The 19,281-nt window shown below is 35.3% G+C and overlaps 4 protein-coding genes, 1 non-coding gene and 1 pseudogene across 6 annotated transcripts; 2 read left to right on the plus strand and 4 right to left on the minus strand.

Annotated features, from left to right (window-relative positions):
* Nucleotides 1–1,830: 1,830 nt before the first annotated feature.
* Nucleotides 1,831–8,627, minus strand: M116.5 (Calponin homology domain-containing protein). The gene is made up of 17 exons (NM_069031.7): nt 8,472–8,627; nt 8,365–8,426; nt 7,950–8,039; nt 7,792–7,869; nt 7,478–7,651; nt 7,004–7,066; nt 6,529–6,645; nt 6,190–6,378; nt 5,776–6,141; nt 5,447–5,635; nt 4,996–5,364; nt 4,678–4,869; nt 4,234–4,599; nt 4,063–4,182; nt 3,301–3,638; nt 2,524–2,727; nt 1,831–2,201 (listed from the first exon to the last, which is right to left on the minus strand). Exons 1-17 carry the CDS (start codon nt 8,572–8,574, stop codon nt 2,159–2,161), a joined length of 3,063 nt encoding a protein of 1,020 aa, NP_501432.4. The 5' UTR covers nt 8,575–8,627; the 3' UTR covers nt 1,831–2,158.
* Nucleotides 8,628–9,618: 991 nt separating this feature from the next.
* On the plus strand, nt 9,619–11,712 carry srz-84 (annotated as a pseudogene). Its single transcript has 5 exons — nt 9,619–10,233; nt 10,350–10,482; nt 11,084–11,247; nt 11,295–11,459; nt 11,509–11,712. Coding segments are annotated over exons 1-5 (1,281 nt in total).
* Nucleotides 11,713–12,619: 907 nt separating this feature from the next.
* Nucleotides 12,620–14,203, minus strand: T26A8.3 (Transthyretin-like family protein). Its single transcript, NM_069032.3, has 5 exons — nt 14,032–14,203; nt 13,584–13,981; nt 13,436–13,535; nt 12,805–12,905; nt 12,620–12,755 (listed from the first exon to the last, which is right to left on the minus strand). Exons 2-5 carry the CDS (start codon nt 13,745–13,747, stop codon nt 12,698–12,700), a joined length of 423 nt encoding a protein of 140 aa, NP_501433.2. The 5' UTR covers nt 13,748–13,981; nt 14,032–14,203; the 3' UTR covers nt 12,620–12,697.
* Nucleotides 14,204–14,350: 147 nt separating this feature from the next.
* tmem-231 (Transmembrane protein 231) lies at nt 14,351–16,144 on the plus strand. The gene is made up of 8 exons (NM_001392351.1): nt 14,351–14,442; nt 14,564–14,653; nt 14,958–15,068; nt 15,113–15,191; nt 15,243–15,358; nt 15,403–15,540; nt 15,592–15,803; nt 15,847–16,144. Exons 2-8 carry the CDS (start codon nt 14,627–14,629, stop codon nt 16,076–16,078), a joined length of 915 nt encoding a protein of 304 aa, NP_001380028.1. The 5' UTR covers nt 14,351–14,442; nt 14,564–14,626; the 3' UTR covers nt 16,079–16,144.
* Nucleotides 16,145–16,179: 35 nt separating this feature from the next.
* T26A8.6 lies at nt 16,180–16,305 on the minus strand. The gene has a single exon (NR_056309.1). It is a non-coding gene; the product is annotated as a small nucleolar RNA T26A8.6 (small nucleolar RNA).
* A 221-nt stretch (nt 16,306–16,526) lies between these two features.
* T26A8.4 (C3H1-type domain-containing protein) lies at nt 16,527–19,059 on the minus strand. Its single transcript, NM_069034.9, has 5 exons — nt 18,777–19,059; nt 18,233–18,585; nt 17,909–18,176; nt 17,431–17,855; nt 16,527–17,384 (listed from the first exon to the last, which is right to left on the minus strand). Exons 1-5 carry the CDS (start codon nt 19,054–19,056, stop codon nt 16,986–16,988), a joined length of 1,725 nt encoding a protein of 574 aa, NP_501435.1. The 5' UTR covers nt 19,057–19,059; the 3' UTR covers nt 16,527–16,985.
* Between the last annotated feature and the right edge of the window lie 222 nt (nt 19,060–19,281).

The raw sequence follows: 19,281 nt of genomic DNA on the forward strand, positions 1-19,281 counted from the left end.
CTTCGCCTCGAACCTGTTAGAGGGTTCGTGAAATTTTCAGTGGGTCAATGTCTTCTTGATTTTTGAGTTCGGTTTGACCAAAAACAGACGCACCCGATGAATCAGTTAAAGCTGAGTTTTGATTGATTGAAGTTTGAGGAGGATTTATATGGGGGGAGACGTACCCATATTTTGTATAAAATCGAGTATTTCTATATAGTATTCGAATCCCGAACACTCAAAAAAAAAAACAAAAAAGTTTGTCAATTGGTAGAATTGAAACCACTACCAAAATTTCCGCAGACATACGCACTAACCACTCGGCCATGTGGGTGAGACCTCAAACTGGAAGTAAGGAAGGTAAATTTCTGGAGGGAGTCGTCTTTCGATTCCGATTTCTTCAATTATGACTATTTGGGGAAAGACGTTCGAAAACCGTTTATCACTGATAAGTCAGCGAGAAACCTAATTTTTGAAAATTTTATTACAGCATTGTACTCATCATAAAATTCCCGAAAGGGAGACGTACAGTTGAGGGCTATATCTTGTACACAGACAGATGTATAGAAAAAAAACAAGTTTTGGCCTGAAAATTAAAAAAAATAATATCTCTTGGCAGAGCATTGCTAATGCGACGAAACTTCATCTTCCATTAGATAAAATCAAAAACTATGAATTAAAAATACATTCCGCAAAACATTAGTGGATAAAATGTTCAGGAGACGCAGGAAACCACTCCCCCCAGTACTAAATTTTTGAATTATTTTTTCTTGAAAAATTTTCCCACTGAACTTTTTACAAATTTTATATGTCTCGATGCGTCTTGATGAGACACCTACACGTCAATTTTTAGAAAACTAAGAAAACTTGAAAACTGACCGAGTTATGATTGAAAAAGTAGATTCACGAAAATGGAAAAGTGTGCAAAATTTGGCACTTATTCGTCTTGCTCGGCCGACTCATAGAACTTTTCTTAATTCTGAGTTAAAAATCGTGTTCAGCGTGTTTTTTTACGTGGGGTAAGCAAAAAAAATATCAAAAAAGATGAAGTAGAACTTGAGATAAAGACGAAAAACTACTTTTTCGCAAAAAAATGTTTTTTGGCAAAATGGCATTTTTTGGCCTTTTGTTTTATCACAACTTTTTTCGTTTGCACTTATGAACTCAAACTTTTTTTCAAAAAATCAGTCTCTCTGAGTAGTATCTTGCACATGAATTTGAAATGAAACCGAGCAAAACCCGAATTTTAATTCAATTAAAACATGGTTTTTTGGGGGTAAAAAGAGCAAAAATGTTTTTTTTCAAACTGGGGAAAGCCGCCCTGGGCTCAATTTTGCTCCGAACTTAGTGCCGTTTTCTGCTCCACCGTGGGGCAAAATATTTCTAGTAGGATTTCAAATATTAGAGCATGAAGTCACACGGTTCAGGAGTTGTGAATGAAAACGAAGTGGGACATTTTTTCGCAAGCCAAAAAAAACCCGAAAAACGCGAAAAAGGGGCGGAGTCTGTACACTCGGCATTTATTAGAGGCTGCTTGGCAGAATATCACTTTTTTCTATTTCTCAAATAAACTGAAGTCACAGAGTCATAGTTCGGAAATTTAATTCAATTTTGTAGGTACTTTAATGATTTCTTCAATGTCACAAGACTTCGAGTTTTACACTAAAAAAAAATTATCAACACTAAAGTCCCTCAAAACATGTCATATTTCTTTGAGTAGTCTTGCGGCCCAGGTTGATTCTTAATCTAACAATACAGATAAATTATTTCCCCCGTTTCAACATCTGAATAAAAAAAAAAGATTGTAACACAAAAAAAAAAAAGACCCATCGACACCTCTAGTCTTAGGAAATTGGAATATGATTTTTAGTTGTTAAAATTAAAACAAAAGACATCATCAATAAACAAATAATCCGGAATGATATTCACATAAACGAGACCGGAAGAGGGGAGTACCGGTGTCTAGAAAAAAACAACTTGAAGAGGAGAAGTAATAGCCAAGTGATTCCAACTACAGTAACCCAAGATTATGTGGTAAAGGAGCACAACTGTAGACTGCCCGAAACTTGACTTTTAGGAGAAAATATATTGAAAATGGGAACACTAGATGAAAAGAAAACAAACAACAATTCAAAAGAAAAATAACAATAAAAAATACAATTTTGTCGTATGGATTTCATCATTTCGGAGTCGAAGAAGACGGCCCCACTTGTGGAGAATATCTGAAATTCTAATTTTACTTGAATTTTTTAAATGATTTTTTACAAGTTAAAGCTTAGAGCCTGACAAAATTAATAACTGCCAACTCGAATAGTTTTGGCCGAAAAAAAAAACAATTATAATTGAAATCTCAAACACTTCTATGAAAAAGTCGGAGCACAGAAACAGCAGTTAAATATCCAATTTTTCGATAATTTCAAAAGAAATTCCTAGTATCTCCACCAAAATGCTTAATTTTTAATTTGATTTCGGTAGTAAAAATGGAAGTTTCCAGCTTTCTGGCATGAAAAAATCTATTTGGCTCGTTCTGCATTTTTTAAAAACCTTTTTCCTTTTTCTTTCAACGACAATGAAATCCTCTTCTGACGGTCTGCGACTTCAGGTGAGGCTCGCGATTCGGATTGGGAAGGTGACGACGGTTCGACGATCGAGTTTTTCAAATTGGAGACACATCCAACACGGCTTTGGCGTCCAGGGGTCTTGTCCGATGGAGTACGTGGAATTCGAAACGGGCGCTGAGGCGTTTTTCTGCAATTTTTCAGATTAATTTTTATGTTTTCAGCTTAAAGATACTAAAAATATGGAAGAAGAGTGCAAAAACAGTCGTATCGAAATTTCGTTATTTTTGCTAAAAAGATACGGTACCCGGTCCCGACACGACTTTTTTTTTTGTTAAATACAAACGACTCGTTTGAAACGAGTATGCGCCTTTAAAGAGTACTGTAATTTGAAACTCTCGCTACTGCGGAATTTTCATAGAATTTCTCACAATTTCTTGAAATTTCTTTGATTTTAATTTTTTAAATAAATAAATAAATAAATAAGTTTTTAACGAAAAACAATAAAAAAATACCACAGTTTGAGATTACTGTACTATTCAAAGGCGCACATCGATTTTTATTATAGTTGTCGTTTCGAAACCGGGAAATCTTTTGCTTTTCAGAAAAATAAATTTAAAAAAGTCTAATTTTGAGGTATTTTCTTAGATTTTTTAAAATGCATTTTTCAATGGAACTTTATAGTAACTTTTATGCATATTCTTACTACATTGCAAAGTAAAACAGAATAAACCCAAAATAATTTAAAATGATAATAAATTACCTAGGCGATTCAGTTGTAACTGTGTAACCAGCGGTTCCTCCGAGTCCTCCGCTCATGGGAACACTTCTCTCAGTTTTTTCGCGAATCTTCATAATTGGTCCAGGCGTTCCGGCAATGGGCATCTGTTTGGCATGCCGATTCTTAGTGAACGATTGCATCAAGTCAAGAGCATGAATTGGACGAGCTTCTGGGAACATATTGATATTGAGACGTCCTTTTGTACGGCATGGATCATGTTTTTGAAGTGACTCTTCAAGTGGCTCCCATCCACCGCCAACACGAACCATCACAGTTGATCGAAGGATACGAACCATTCTCTTGATATGGGTATCTCCAAACTGAAATAATTTTAAAATAGGACGAATGGTTTTGTGTTTTCGCTTGTATAGACTTAAATTCAGCAGAATAAGAAACATAATTTCATACTGGGACGTTTCAAAAATGTCTCAAAATTTCGAGAAAAGGGCTAATTTTAGCTAAAACATTTCAAACAAAAAATAATTTACGACCCATGGAAAGACATGAAAAAGATGACAAACTTTGAGATTTCAGTAAAATTTTTTTTTTGAAATTTTGGGCTGTCATAAAATTTTTAATTATTCGAATTTTTGAAAAAAAAAAACATTGTTTTTTCGATTGTTTTTTCGAAAAATAATAACCTCGGAAATTGCTTTTTGAACGCTGCAAAAATAACCAACAAATGTGTTTTTTTCCCGAAACATAAATACTACAGTAACCCCCATTAGATGTCAACTACCGTACCCTATAATAATTCTCGGAAATCTTCTCAATTTGATATGGAGTACAGCAGCTGCACGTCTCTTTTAGCAGCTCGATCTCGTTCGTTATCTTCTCAGTCTCTGTTTGTGGATGCGCGATTCTCTGGAAAATTCAATTTTTCAGTCAAACGTATGGTATTTTCAGACGACTAACATTAGAAGCATTGCATCGATCAATTAGTCCTTCTTTATCAGAAATCAATTCAACAACATCTGAATACGCGTCTTCAACATGTTTCATCAAAGAATCCAGTTCTTTCGCATCAGATTCAGGCCCAACCGTCTTCATCACGAGCTTACTCTCCGAAATAAATGTATCCTTCTTTTCTTCAACTGGCTTCAACAATACTTTCAATTGTTCAATCTTTTTGGAAACTTGTTTTGAATCCAGAAGCAATGACGGGCTTTCTTGGAGAGCTTCATCCTTGGATATTTCTTCGAGAGCCTTGAAAATGTGATCAGCATCCGCTTGAAGCTTGCCAATCTCTTCTTCGAGACGCTTACCACCACTGGCGACATACTGAAAACTTGAACATTTGCATGTTTTTAGCTTTTAATGTGTTCTTTTGAAATTGAGGGTTATAAAACAAATGCTCACTTTGCTCATCTCTGGCTCCAGTGGAAAAGCATTATTGAGCGACGAAACGTATGTGATGATTGACTTCTCATCCGGATTATTGTTTGTGTCGACATCTTCAGCATCAAGAAGACGTCCGGCTCCAAATTCGGCGTCCGCTGCGGCTAATGCGATGTTCAATCGTTCCGTGTTGGAAACTGAATCCGAATTAATCTGTAAATCAAGATTATAATTAAATAGAAACATAATCTCTAGTCTCTGCCTAGGTTTAAAAGGCTCTTATCAGTCCCGATGGGACTCAAACTTATGAAATATATATTTTTCAGCCTAACAACTAACATTAGAAGCATTGCATCGATCAATTAGTCCTTCTTTATCAGAAATCAATTCGAAAACATCTGAATACGCGTCTTCGACTTGTTTCAACAAAGAATCCAGTTCTTTCGTATCTGCTTCAGGTCCAGCCGTCTTCATCACGAGCTTGCACTCCGAAATAAATGTATCCTTTTTTTCTTCAACTGGCTTTAACAACTCTTTCAATTTTTGAATTTTGTTGAATCGAATTTGTTTGGAATACAGAAGCAATGACGGGCTTTCTTGGAGAGCTTCATCTTTAGACATTACTGCGAGAGCCTCGAAAATGTGATCAGCATCTGCTTGAAGCTTGCCAATCTCTTCTTCGAAGCCTTTTCCACCACTGGCGGCCAACTGAAAATTTGAACATTAGCATGTTTTTAGCTTTTTCGTGTGGATTTATTTCGAATTCGAGGGTTATAAACCAAATGCTCACTCTGCTCATCTCTGGGTCCTGTGGAGCATTCTTAAGCGACGAAACATATGTGATGACCGGCTTTTCATCCGGATTGTTGTTTGTGTCGACATCTTCGGCGTCAAGAAGACGTCCGGCTCCAAATTCGGGGTCCGCTGCGGCGAAAGCGAGGTTCAGGCTTTCAGTGTTGGGAACTGAGTCCGAATTTATCTGTAAACCATTGGATACTGGATTGCTTCTCGCAACTCTCTGTGAAACAACAAACCGTGTGTGACACACGAATATTTAGTTTAAAGAGGCAATGATGGGGCTCTAATGAATTAAATATATTTTTCAGTCTAACGACTAACATTAGAAGCATTGCATCGATCAATTAGTCCTTCTTTATCAGAAATCAATTCGAAAACATCTGAATACGCGTCTTCAACATGTTTCATCAAAGAATCCAGTTCTTTCGCATCAGATTCAGGCCCAGCCGTCCTCATCACGAGCTTACACTTCGAAATAAATGTATCCTTTTTTTCTTCAACTAGCTTCAACAATACTTTCAATTGTTCAATCTTTTTGGAAACTTGTTTTGAAACCAGAAGCAATGACGGGCTTTCTTGGAGAGCTTCATCCTTGGATATTACTGCGAGAGCTTCGAAAATGTGATCAGCATCCGCTTGAAGCTTGCCAATCTCTTCTTCGAGGCGCTTTCCACCACTGGCGGCGAACTGAAAACTTGAAAATTCGATTTTAAGGGCTATAAACCAAATGCTCACTTTGCTCATCTCTGGCTCCTGTGGAAGAGCATTGTAAAGCGATGAAACGTATGTGATGATCGATTTCTCATCCGGATTGTTTGTGTCGACATCTTCAGCATCAAGAAGACGTTCGACTCCGAATTCGCGGTCCGCTGCTGCGAAAGCAATGTTCAATCGTTCCGTGTTGGAAACTGAATCCGAATTGATCTGTAAATCAAGATTATAATTAAATAGAAACACAATCTATAGCTTGTGTCCAGCGATTGTGTGCTTTCAGAAAGTACAAATTTGACGAAAAACAATTGTACATATTTCTAAAAAAGCGCTAGAACTGATTTCGCAACAAATGTAAAATACCTTATTCCAATCGATAGCACTGCTTCTATAACGATGAATAATTGCATTGAAGGCGAGTCCATCACGCCATGAATTCGAGAAGTTAATCACATTCCCACGTGGATATTCAGCAGTCGTCTGAAAAGGAAAATATTCAGGCACTAAATTAACTTACTATTTACAGTACTCTGATGACATTTAAAAATAGTTTATTATAGATTTTTATACAAATTCAAACTGTGTCTGAAAGCGGAACGTCACTTTTGTATTTATGATACTTCTACGGAAAATGTTCAATGTTCCAAATTTCGAAAAGAAAACCCAAGTTAGATCTAATCCTAAATTTTACCAAAATTTTGTATCATCATCTTTAATACAGTAACATGAAAATTTTCAAATAATTAACCAGCTTGTAAGAACAAACTAATGTTTTTTTTTCCATGTTTTCCAGCTCTCGAGCTCTTGGAGCCCACTATGAAAATATTGTATTTCATACCCGTTTGGCCCATTGAAGCAATGCATCGCGCGCCGATGTCGTTTCACTTCTATGAATGGAGTCCTGAAAAAAACAAATTAGATTGTTTCGTCAATATTTAAGTAAGATTAGCATGTCGAATTGGGTTGTATTTTTCGAAAATATCCAGCATAACTCAGAAAATCTCTCGGCATGAACTACTAAACTAAAAAATCGAGAAATCCTAATTCTTGATAAACTTCAAACAAAAAAAATACGAATCTTTCGGCAAATTTCAGAAAATCTCTAAATTCTTGGTGAAGTAAGAACTTTTCCTATAAACTTCCAATTTTTAAAGCAAATTTTGCCAGAAACGGATAGTTTGAACTACGTTTTCCGCATGCGCGTTTCGTAGATATCGGAAACTTTTCAATTTTTTAGTGAATTTTCAGCTCTAACCCCCTCCAAACCCATTTCGAACTTGTTAAATACATTAATTAAAAAAAAGGAAAACACCTGTGAGTTGGTTGTGTGTTTTTCATTCGTTTGTTCATGTTGTGAAGATTCCAAAAGAAGACGTTGACGAATCACTGAAACCTGGAAGTTGAGAATAATTGTCCAAATGAGTCCGAGTGTCAGTTTTCCATTTCCCTCCACAATGTCCTCCGGCCTAATGTTCACTAGTTTGATCTGAAAAACTTCCAATAAATTTTCCTTCGTTTTTTTAACTGTTAAAGAAAACTCAGCTAAAATAAATTTTAAAAGTTTTTTCGTGAAACCAAAATTACAATATTCGTCTTTTTTTCAGCCTGTCTTTCCAGAAAACTTACATTTTTCATCTTCAAAAAGTCTAGACAGTACTGTACATTCTGAATCCGATGGAATCGCGTGTAGCCGTTCTCTCTTTGCTGTAAAATAACACAACACTAATTTTTCAGTAAAAACAAGCATTTCAGGCGAATAATCTTTAAAAAAATCGAAAACTCACAATTCGTTCGCCAGTAAGAGCTTCCAACAACGCGATCAGTGCAAACCCGTCCCGTAAATCGACAAACAAATCGACGATTGTGTGATCCGTCTGAAAAAATTGACATAAAAATGGCAAGATGTAAGCTAAATTTTATAATGTTTTCGTTGTCTATTTGTCGATTTCAGGCTAAATCTGGTTTATTTTAGCAAAAGTCTATATTTTTAAAATCCGAATTTCAACAATTCAATACAAAAATTCATTCGAGAAAAAACAAATTTCCAAACTGATTTTTATTCATGTGTTTGAAATGTTTTCAGTGTAAAAATAATTGAAATTTCTGTAAACCGCGAAACTTCGCATTTTTCAAGCATTTTCACCTTTTTTTTTTGGTTTTTCATAAATTCTCGAGCATTTTTTCAAAATTAAAAATCACCTTGGTCAAGTGTTTGTTAACCCATTTTGTAAACGTCTTTTTCTGCATTGTGTCCCGGACATCTGCAAAATATTGAAGATTTAGTTTTCAGGAAACGTTACGCTTACCATTAAATTTTCCCCTATTCAGCTCATAATGATCCAAAATATCTTTCTCCTGAGCATCAGAAGGATCGATTTTGTGTTGACTACGATTCTTTTCTCCAACCATTTCTTTTATTCATGTGAATAACAATTGAGAAACGCTTGAGATGATTATATACTCTGAAAATAACATTTTGAAGAAGAAATGTAGAGTTTGAGATAGAATATGAAAATGAGAGCACAATATAGAGAAAACTTGAAACTTTAAATTTTCGCTAGAGCAATCCAAGCTACTTACTACAATAAAATTTTTGGAAACGTTTCTTTTGATTAAAAAATGCTTCTGCTTTCCAAAAATTTTTATTTTTTACTCAGAAAATTGGTATCACACTTACTTCCATAAAGGGTCGTGTTTTTGAAGCGAATCTATTCCGAGTAAATCAGTATAAATCGTTTCTGACAAAAATAACTCTGATACCGTTTGTTAGGGAGAGACAGAAAGCGCGGACAGCATCAAAAATTCGAAAATCGTTGAACATGAGCCAGGAGATTCGATTTTTTGTATGGAAATATTTAGATATCGGAAAAAATACACCCAAAATCGGATTCTAGTGAAAACTAGTAATTTGTGAGCATGAAGCTATATTTTAAACAATTTCGTAAGAAAGTGGTAGAAAATGTTCGAAAAAAACCTAGAGAGATGAATACAAATCACAAGAAAAAAGACGAGAGCAACAAACATTCTTATTCAAAAACAAATTTATCTGTGCACTGTGACGTGACGATGCTTGCGGACTTGCGGTCGCTTACCGTAACCCTTGTCAACAATTAAAATGATAAATAGACTTCAGCTTTCAATAAGTTTTTCTGCGCATTTTGACTAAATTCTCACGGAAAACTGAAAAATCTACAAATGGAACACTGAAGCTCAGTGGTAAAACAAATAAAATGCCAGAAATATTGAAAACCCAGTTGAATTTCTTTGGCAGAATTTCGATATCAAAAAATCAAGTCTGAGGCATAATGAATTTCTAAGAAGAAAACAATAATTTTGGCTGAGAAAATATTTTTAGTCAATTCTCCGGCATGTAACAGGTGATAAAACTATTTCCACCTTCATACCTTTAGCCTTCAGCTGAGTAGTTTGGAATTTATATGTTCTACAGCAATTATGAATAATACGCAGTTTTTGGATGACGACGGACTTCTCAAAATAATCAATGCAAAAATTTCAAAACTAAGTTTCTTATTTGTCATCTTCAGTCATTTTCTAGTATTTCCATTTTATATTTATGTCCACAAAGTTAATCGTCGTCAGAAAACAGTTAAATTTATTGCAAAAGTTAAAATTTATCATAAAGTTTAAAAATTTCATGTAGTTCCGAAAGGTCCAAGAAATGTAGGTCTTGCCTTTGTTTGAGGCGAACTACGTAATAATTCATGCCTGCCAGGCTGCCTGAACCTATCGGTGTACGAACACTCTTGTTCACTGCTGAAGTTCAATTGAATACTCTTAAATTTCTTAATTGGACCTAATAGTATTAGAAAAACTTTTACTTTTGTTTAAACTTTTATTTAAAGAGTTACTGTAGTCTTCGCTATTCTGTCAAATATGTTGTGCAATTCTCAGAATTTATGGTCCCCGTAATATTGAAACTGATGAAATGGTGTCATTACTCAATGGAAGAAACAGATAAAACTTGCTCGAAAATTAATATGGATATTTTGCACTCTCTAATTCATCTAATTATTGTCTGACACTAAGTATTGTATGTCAGAAAAAACTGTATGTTTAAAATATTCATCTTTTTTGTAAACATTATAACAATTTGAATATGCGACAGTACTTTAGATGTTTTGGAAAAGGATGGAAATTTGTAACCGGACTATCTGATTTTTCAGGTTTTCCCAAAGATTGTTCATCATCTCTATGACATGACTATAAGATCCTATTTTTATTCATTTTTTTAATTATATGCATTATAATAATTATGCTTGGAGTAAGGTTGATTCGTTACTATAAACCAAGTTCATTGTATGTTTCCGGAATATTTTCGGGCCAGAACGATCGTTCCGGGCACCGTTTGAAAGTTTGAGGCTGTTTTTTTTAGTTCTTATCACAAAAAAATATACAATGAAAATTATAATAAAAATAAATCTGAAAACGGCGCTCGGCTCTGTGGCATTTCAATCAGGGCTGGGACCAAAAAAGAAATTTTGGACCAAAAAAGAAAAAAAAAATTGAAGTTTTCGAAAAACCAAAAAAACCAAAAAAAAAAACCAAAAAATTTTTTATGCTTCAGTTGATTTTTAATCGGGTTATTCAGTAATGTTTCAAAATGTATCAAAATACATTTCTGACGTCACAACTGTCTTAAAATACATGTTTTAATGTATTTTAATAAAGAATAGTCTCGAGTCGAAACTAGGAACGGCAAACTTTTTTATTTTATTTTTTGGTTTTTTGGTCCCAAAAACCAAAAAAACCAAAAAATCGATTTTTCGTCAAAATACCAAAAAAACCAAAAAACAAAAAACAAAAAAAACCAAAAATTTCCCAGCCGTGATTTCAATGGTAAACGGAACAATCGTGCTGAAATAACAGTATGCTCCTCGTTTAATTCTCATCTTTCCAGCGGTTTCCTTTACATTTTTGCATTTTTCTGGTTTGTTCTAATTGGATTTATACTTATAGTTTTTGTAGAAATATTTCATACGTTCATATTTCTTGTATCCTTAAAAAATTTGCTCCTATACTTCTTCCCATCATGCACTCAATACAATCATTATTATATACGAGGCGAGTTTACAACTGATTAATTGCATTATTAATTTATTCTTGTTCAGATATTATTCGTCTTATTGAATTTTGTATTTTTGATAATATCACCTATTTTGTATTTACCAATTTTATTAAGTTTCCGGACTAATGGTCAATCACAAAATGAGCAACAATTATATTTACAAAAATATATTTTATTGCAGGCTGTTGTTACATTGCTTGCAAAAACGGTTAGTCCTTACGCAAAAATCGAAAAAAATCATTTTTTTTGTTTTTCAGATTATAATACCTTTTGTTATATGTTATGTTTTATATAGTAGATCAGGTATTTTCCGAGTAACTGATTTTATAATATGGACAGCATTGATTGATGTTTTGACTACACCACTCATAATTCAAATATTATTTATTGGATGTAGTCGATCAAATTGGAATATATTTCTAACAGCTTTTAACTTCAAAAGATTTACTCGGAATACTTGATACATCTATTGCTATTCATCCACAAGCTCGTGTAATGGATACTGTAGTTTAGTATATTTGGAACAAAGTTTAGAGCGAATATAACTGCATCTATAAAATGAACCAACAACAAATAAGTTCCGTATTTTCCATATTTGAACCGCTTCTGCTCTACTTTTTTGTACTGGTAAGTGGGGTAAACCATTAGAAAATTTTGATTTCAAAAAATGAATTTTACAAAGTCCTAAATTTCCCAGGTCACAATTACAACAGTGAAAAAAAAAGAAAACAATTGTAATCGGTATGTGAGCAATGATTGGTGATCTTCCAGTTCCTATCACTGTAAGTTTATATTTTCTGCCCAGCTACCGTATATCTTCTATTAATATGGCCTCCCTATTAGACTTGCACTCCCTATTAGTATTGCCCCTCGGAGACCTTCCGAAAATTAGTATTGCACTCCCTATTAGTCTTGCACTCTCTAATAGTCTTGCGTTAACTTTTTTGTATTGCAAACCCGTCTCGCTAATTTCAGGATTTCAACAACATTTTTTGCCTATTTTGCAACAGTTTTCACATCATTTCTACGAGATTGAAGTTTTTGAAATTATATGAAAATCAAATTTTCTGAATTTTTATATATGATTCGAGCTTTTTCAGGAAAAAACTAGTAAGCTCAAAGTCAGAAAATGTTCTGAAAATTAGTATTGCACTCCCTAATAGTCTTGCACTCCCTATTAGTATTGCAAGCGGGAAGACCATCGAAAAATAGTATTGCAGCTATATTAATAGAAGAAATACGGTATATTTTCCAGAACTTTACTATGAAGATTCTGATAGCAAGCTTCTTACTATTAGTAAAGTCCATTATTAAAAATATATGTATCTCTTAAATTACTAGTTAGAAATATTTTATAATTTAAAAGAATAACTTTTCCGTTTTATCGATAATTTTATGATTAAATGCTTGCTTGAAACGTTCATTTAATTTACATTCTGTTCAATTTTAAACCAATCGTCTTTTGCTCTTCTGCAAATCGATATCCAGCGTGTGATAGAATTGTCTGAAATGTGAATATTATAAAAGCAGAACAAGTATTCCTATCTTCTTACCCATTCATAACTTGGAATCCGGTCATTGACACTCGTTGATTAATTAATTGACGGTCTGGAGTACAGTCGTGTTGAATTACAAAGAAGATTTCATAGACTTCCTGAAATTATAACTTGGAGCGAAACATATACATGCACTCTTTCCTTTATACCTGCCTAAAAATTGCCTATATAATTTATTTTTATAACTCTGGTTTATACCTTCCAACATGCCGAACATGTTCAGGCCTCATGACTATCTGCCTACATGTCTCACATAGACAAATAATTTTTGGTTTTTTTTTTGGATGCCAGCCCTAATGCCTTCTTCATTCTTGACAATTTACATGTATCCTAAGTATCTTCATTCTGTCTTTCTCGGTTTCGGCATAGAACCTTCCAGCCTACATACATATATACCGCGTATGCCTACATTATGCCTATACTCCTGCCGCAACCTGCTTGACGCCTACCGAAAAAATTTTGTGCATAATAGCATTTTGTTTTCAGTATTCAGGCGACAATCATAAAGTAGGAATTTGTTTACATTAAGCATTCCATGGAAGCCGGAGTATAAATGGTGCGATACGCGGGCGCAAGTTACACTTTCTCATGGAGCGCCTCCTTGGATGTCCTAGATGTTCCTACATACATTGAATGGTCCGTCTCCATTGTCCTTAACATCGATGGCGTACTTGAATCCGCTTCCGTCTTTCTCAAAGTTTTGGATTGTTCCGAGATAATCGTCTTTTCTGAGAATACATAGATTGAATTATACTCAACTAATATTAAAAGCTTACATAAGATCTCTCTCATAAACACTCAAAAAATTGACTTTAAACGGAGCTCCTTGAGTGCCACATGTCAGTTTTCCATTAAAATGAAAGGTTGTATCAGTTCGAAATACATCAAAACAGAAGAAGCACAAAGACAAACACATTTGCCCAATACAAACATCCGCCATCTCGATCAGAATACTGTGGACATGATAAACGAATGCTCATTTTTATATAGGGCTCTCTAATCGAATTAGAGGATACTGTAGCCATGAGTTGGTGGAATTTCAGTTTTTGATTTCCCATGGAAAAAATTTTATTGCAGATAGGGAAACATTTTGTAGGAAACATTTGGAACGTCAAACATCGACCAGAGACAAATATTGTATTTAGATGATATAATCCGTTTTGTTTTTCTTGGCCTGTAATTATGAATAAAATAAAATTGTTGTTTTTTTGAAAATGAACTGACAGGTCAGCAAAACGTTCAGCAAAACGCTTTACACTACTGTACACATTAAGTACACATTTGGAAATCGATAAAAACCACTCTGACAAGGGAATCCTTTCAGAGGACAAGCTGAAAAGGTAACGCAGCTTGATTTTTTGTTCTTCGAATCTGCGACAGACCAAACGCGAATCACCTGTGTTTAGCGGTGATTGGAGACTCTTCTTTTCCCCATTTCTTCATTTTCCTGACCATCTGCTCTTTGCATTTCATATGAGTATCCCTTCAAATCTCCATAGCAACCACTTCTCAATGTTCGAAAGGCCCTCTTGCTGGACACCATGTGTAATGCCTTCTTCGGGAATCGCTCAGCAAAACGCTTTTCACTACTTTTCGCTTTTTCTTGTTATTATCACGTGGATCTGTGTTTTTCAGGTAAATTTTCAACCTACATCAATATATTTTTAATTTAATTTTTTTTTAATTTTTAACGGGGTTATTCAAGTAATATCGAAAATTAAAAAGTGTAGACATTTTAAAATTATTCAGTTTTCAGGCTGTTGTTCATACTGCACCAAACTTTCTGAAACCCGAAGAGAAGTGAAACATTTGAATAACAATGCCACATGTTGATATATTTACAGAGGTCTCTTATAACTTAATTTAAACTTTCAAACTCTTTTGAAACAATTCAATGTTAGTCATTTGTCGACATTTTTGGCATTTATCAACACTTGGCATCTGGGATGCGCGGTAATTGAGGCAATTGTCAGAATCGTGCATTGCTAGAATTATACTTTTTTAAATTCCACAATAACGTGTTTCTTTTTTGAAACTGTAAAACAGTCATTAGATTAAACCATTTTTATTCTAGTTCATGGGTATCGTGTTTGATGTCATATTTAAACATTTATTGAAATTATGAACGTCTAGAAACAATTTATTTTCAGCCAGTGTACCGTACCTACCGTTCATCAGAATGTAGTTGGTCCGCTTTCTACATCAAACTTGTCAACGTGTTTCGTTATTTTCTGCCAATCCTAATAATTTTCATTACTGATGTAAGTTTCTGTTTCTATTGAATCTATCGAATATGGTCTTGCAGGGTCTGTGGAAAAAAACAAATACATTCCGAGAAGTTCCAAATATATCTGTAACTGGGGATTTTATTGCTTATGCATACGGTATATGGATTTTCGAAAAGCCAATTTTTACAAAAATATGAAAACATTTAGGTCATGACAGATCAATAATATCTTCATCTTATTCTGTTCTCAACTCTGCAGCTTCTTCGGAACAGCTTTCCACTTCTCAACTTCTTCATCATTTCAGTGATGTATCTGAAGAAAATGTTAGAATGATTTAAACCTTTTTCTTCAAAAATTGACTTTTCAGAAACAAAATTTTAACAACCAGAATTCATTGCAAACCCTCAATATTGAATTTCAAATGAGCACTCAAAATCTCTCTATAAATACTTTAATCTATGCATTTTCTCTACGAATGCGTCTGGATTATCATTCAATTGTTGATGTAAGTTGTGTTTTAAAGTTATTTTCAATTCGTTCTATTTGAGTTTTTCAGACTGAATTATTCTTGACTGACACGATTCAACTAACATCTCCAATTGCACAAATTCAAACTATTGCTCGTCTTTCAATGGATCAATCAAACCCATTCTTTACCAAAGAACATATAAGAATAATTGACAGAAGACGTCAGGATGTAGAACACTATCAGATTCATTCAGTGTTAAAAAGAATTACTGGAGCACCTATTGCTTTGAAGATGGAGAGGTTTTTAATAAAAAAATAGGCCACAATGAGCTGTAGAATTCAGAAAGTCTACTCTTCTATTATCTGCACCAAGTTCCCCTCAATCCTTGTCCATCTCACTGTCGCTAGCAGTTCCAGAAATGGAATTCATCTACAAAACAGGGTTTTGGGAGTTACTCAAATGGTTTTGGATACAATATCTGGCATCATTTACAATTGTTGATTACGTTTTTACCTCATGTACTTCGTATATGTTTAGAAATCGTGTATTTTATGTCAACGATGTTGTTCGTTAAGCTTTAATGAACAAACACATCAAATTGAACACAACAAGATGTAATTCATATAAATAACTCTAAAAGAGTCTTATGTTTCCAAAATATTTCTAGGCAACTTGGTTCAGAATCGGGCTGGCAGGCGGGTATTGCGTTCCCACCTCGCCGTGCGATGTAATCACAGAAGATCATCGCCCGAACTCATCATATTCAGTTGCAGATCAGAGATTGACCCATACTGAAGACTGGAGAAAGGGTGAAAGTGTGCTGAGGCAACAAAACGGCGCGGCCGACACTCTTCAGGTTCCGCCGTCAACTAAGTTTTGTGTGTGCCGCTAAACGAGAGTGCGTGTGAGACGAAGAGGCGCAGAATGAGGTATCTGTGCAGTGGAAAGGAACACCCTCTCTTTTTGACATTTCCGGCTACAATTGATGATTTTTTTCAAATATAATAACAAGTCCAAGTTTTAATAAATCATTCTTCATTCAAAATATGTTCTCATCTTATACAAGTTAAAAAGAAGTGAAGAAAACATCAGTATAAATGGTTGAAACACAATTTTACACATATCAGAAAAGTGAGCATCATTTGTGGAACTTGATAACTGATTAAAAATAAAATGCCAGCAGTTCGGGGAGTGGATTGGAACAGGGATCGTACCAGTATCGTCTGTGAGTGGAAAATTTTTTTGAAAAGCCTCAAATGTCCAGATAAACTCGTTGAAGACAGGAAAGGTTTTGCAAATTTTTCACAAAATCATAAATGAAAACTTTAAGAAAGAACTAAACATTAACAGGCAATATGAAGAGACCAGATCAATTGAAAGATTGAAAAATGTGATACACTCACATGAATCTAAACTTGTAATTGTTTTGTTTAAAAGATAAACTAATGTTTTCAGTAGACATTGAATAATTACAATAAAAATTAAGATATTTGAGGCATCCACGAGGAAAATGGCATTGTATTTTGTTGACGATCATTTTTCTCTTTCTGTGCCCGAAGTCTTGGATCTGATACGGCATTCCCTCCAGCGCCCAGCAATGAGCTGAAAGCATCAAACTGTTTGGCGATTGCTTTGGCTCTTCTTGGATCATTGGCAGCTATACGATCAGGGTTCTCAACATTTGAGTACGGAAGTCGCCTTTGAACACGAACTAGTCCCCAAGTGACTTGCACTGTTTGTGGTATGACTGCTACACGATTCGATGATCCAAACATGCTGGAATAGTTGGACGGAGGAGGCGAGGCTGGAGAATCGTCGACCACGTTGTTCCGAGGACTTGATATGAGCTTTTCGCCATTGGCCATCTTGTTAAGCATTGCCTGAAAAATAAATATTGTTAAATGAAAGCTTTCTCAATATTCTTACCTCTAAATTGAATCCTTGTGGTGATGCAGTATGTCGTTCTTGAGAGACTATTTGCGGTGGCTGAACTAATCCAGGCTGCTGAAGATGTGGATGTTGAATTGGAACTGGATGCATAGGCCTCATTAGTTGTGGTTGCTGTTGATGCATTATAGGAGGAGTTTGAGTACTCAGCCTAGGTGGCTCAATTGTTCGTGGCGGTGGAAGTCCTTGAACTTGTTCGGGCCGTGGCCCTTGATTGAAATATCCTCCAGCTGCTGGAGCAACAGGGTATTGCTGATGTATTGGAATTCCTGGTCCAGGGTTTCGTTGAATGGTTGGCACAACAACTGCTGGTGGTGGAAGTTGACTTGGATGAGATGCTTGAGGGATCGGAGCATGTATCACAGGCGTTGCGTGGGGTGGAGATGAACCATTCATATTAGGGCCTGAACATTTTTGAATAATTATTATGGAAAAGTGATTTCGATTTTCTGCTTACCTCCAGGGAGGAGAACTCTCCTTCTTGGCATTACTTGTGCAGCTGCAGCGGCAGCAGCAGCATTTGCCACTGGATTCTGTCTGTATGTTTGAGCCTGCTGCGCTTGATGAGCCTGCCGGGCTTCTTCGTCTGCTAGAATCTTCTCAATGATTGGTCGGGTATAGTCCGTCAGGGGAACGTGAGAAAATCTACATGGATCATGGTTGCATTGTCCTTTGTGGAAGGATTTGCATGGGAATTCTCCATGGAGCATAAGACATTGTAGACCCTGAACAAGAATTAGTATTTTAAAATGAAAAGTTGGTTTTTTTTTCTGAAACTAACCTTTTTACAAAAACTATTAGCATAAAAGTTGCACAGAACAGGCCGTCTCAGTGAATCTTCGGCTTGGTGAGAGTACAAACAATTGTCACCGTCTCTACAATAACCTTCTCGGAAAAACTTGCAGATCTGATGTTCTGTTTGAAATCTTGGCTTCGCTCCATTCCGGAAGCCACCCCGGAATCCTCCTCGTCCTCCATAGTATGGCCGTTTTGATCTCGGGTCAAAGTCTCCGTCGTCGTGGGAAGGGGATAAGCGTCTCCGCCGATTTACACGATAATCAGTATCACTGAATGGTTCTTCTTCTGACGAAGCTGCTGCTCCGCTACGATAGTCTTTATCTCCACCGAAATAATCTGAAAATTATTAAATTTCTCCTTTTCAGCACTCGAAAATTATTCCCATTTATTAATGCGTCAATAAAAAACAAGAGAGGTTACACTCTAAATTTCGTAGAATAAACAGTTGCCGGGATAATTATCGGATCGGATAAATTTAATTCACAAATCAGACGTTAGACTTTCAAAAAATTCAGAGAAACATTTACCATTTCCATCCGGAGCATCATTGTGAGATCCAAACGGATCCGGATCTCGCTCTCTCGGAGGACTATTCCCTTCAAACCGCCTGACTCGTTCTCGTGAATCCCGACCACTTGTTTTCTCAGGATGTGCTGGAGCAATATGAGCACCTGGAGCTGATTCTGATGATTTGGAGGGCACTGCTTTTACAGATTCATCTTCATCATCACATATTTCACCGTCCTCAGGAAGTTCACCATCTTCGAAATCGTCTTTATTTTCATTTTGAGATATGATGTCCGTCATGATCTAGAATAATTGTAATGATTGGATTTATACCCGGTTTTACGGATTTTCATAATAAAAAGTTAAAGCGGTGTTCACTTCTCAAGCTCTAATAAAAAGCAAGAAAAGAAATAAAAAGATAATGAAAATTCATGTTTTCCTCCGTGATTCCCTTTTCCGGATCTTTGTGATTATTTACATATTTCAGTTCGTTCTCTCAATTTTCAAGTCACAGTTGCAGTGGGA

This window comes from Caenorhabditis elegans, chromosome IV (genome assembly GCF_000002985.6).
Source record: "Caenorhabditis elegans chromosome IV".
Classification (NCBI taxonomy): domain Eukaryota; kingdom Metazoa; phylum Nematoda; class Chromadorea; order Rhabditida; family Rhabditidae; genus Caenorhabditis; species Caenorhabditis elegans.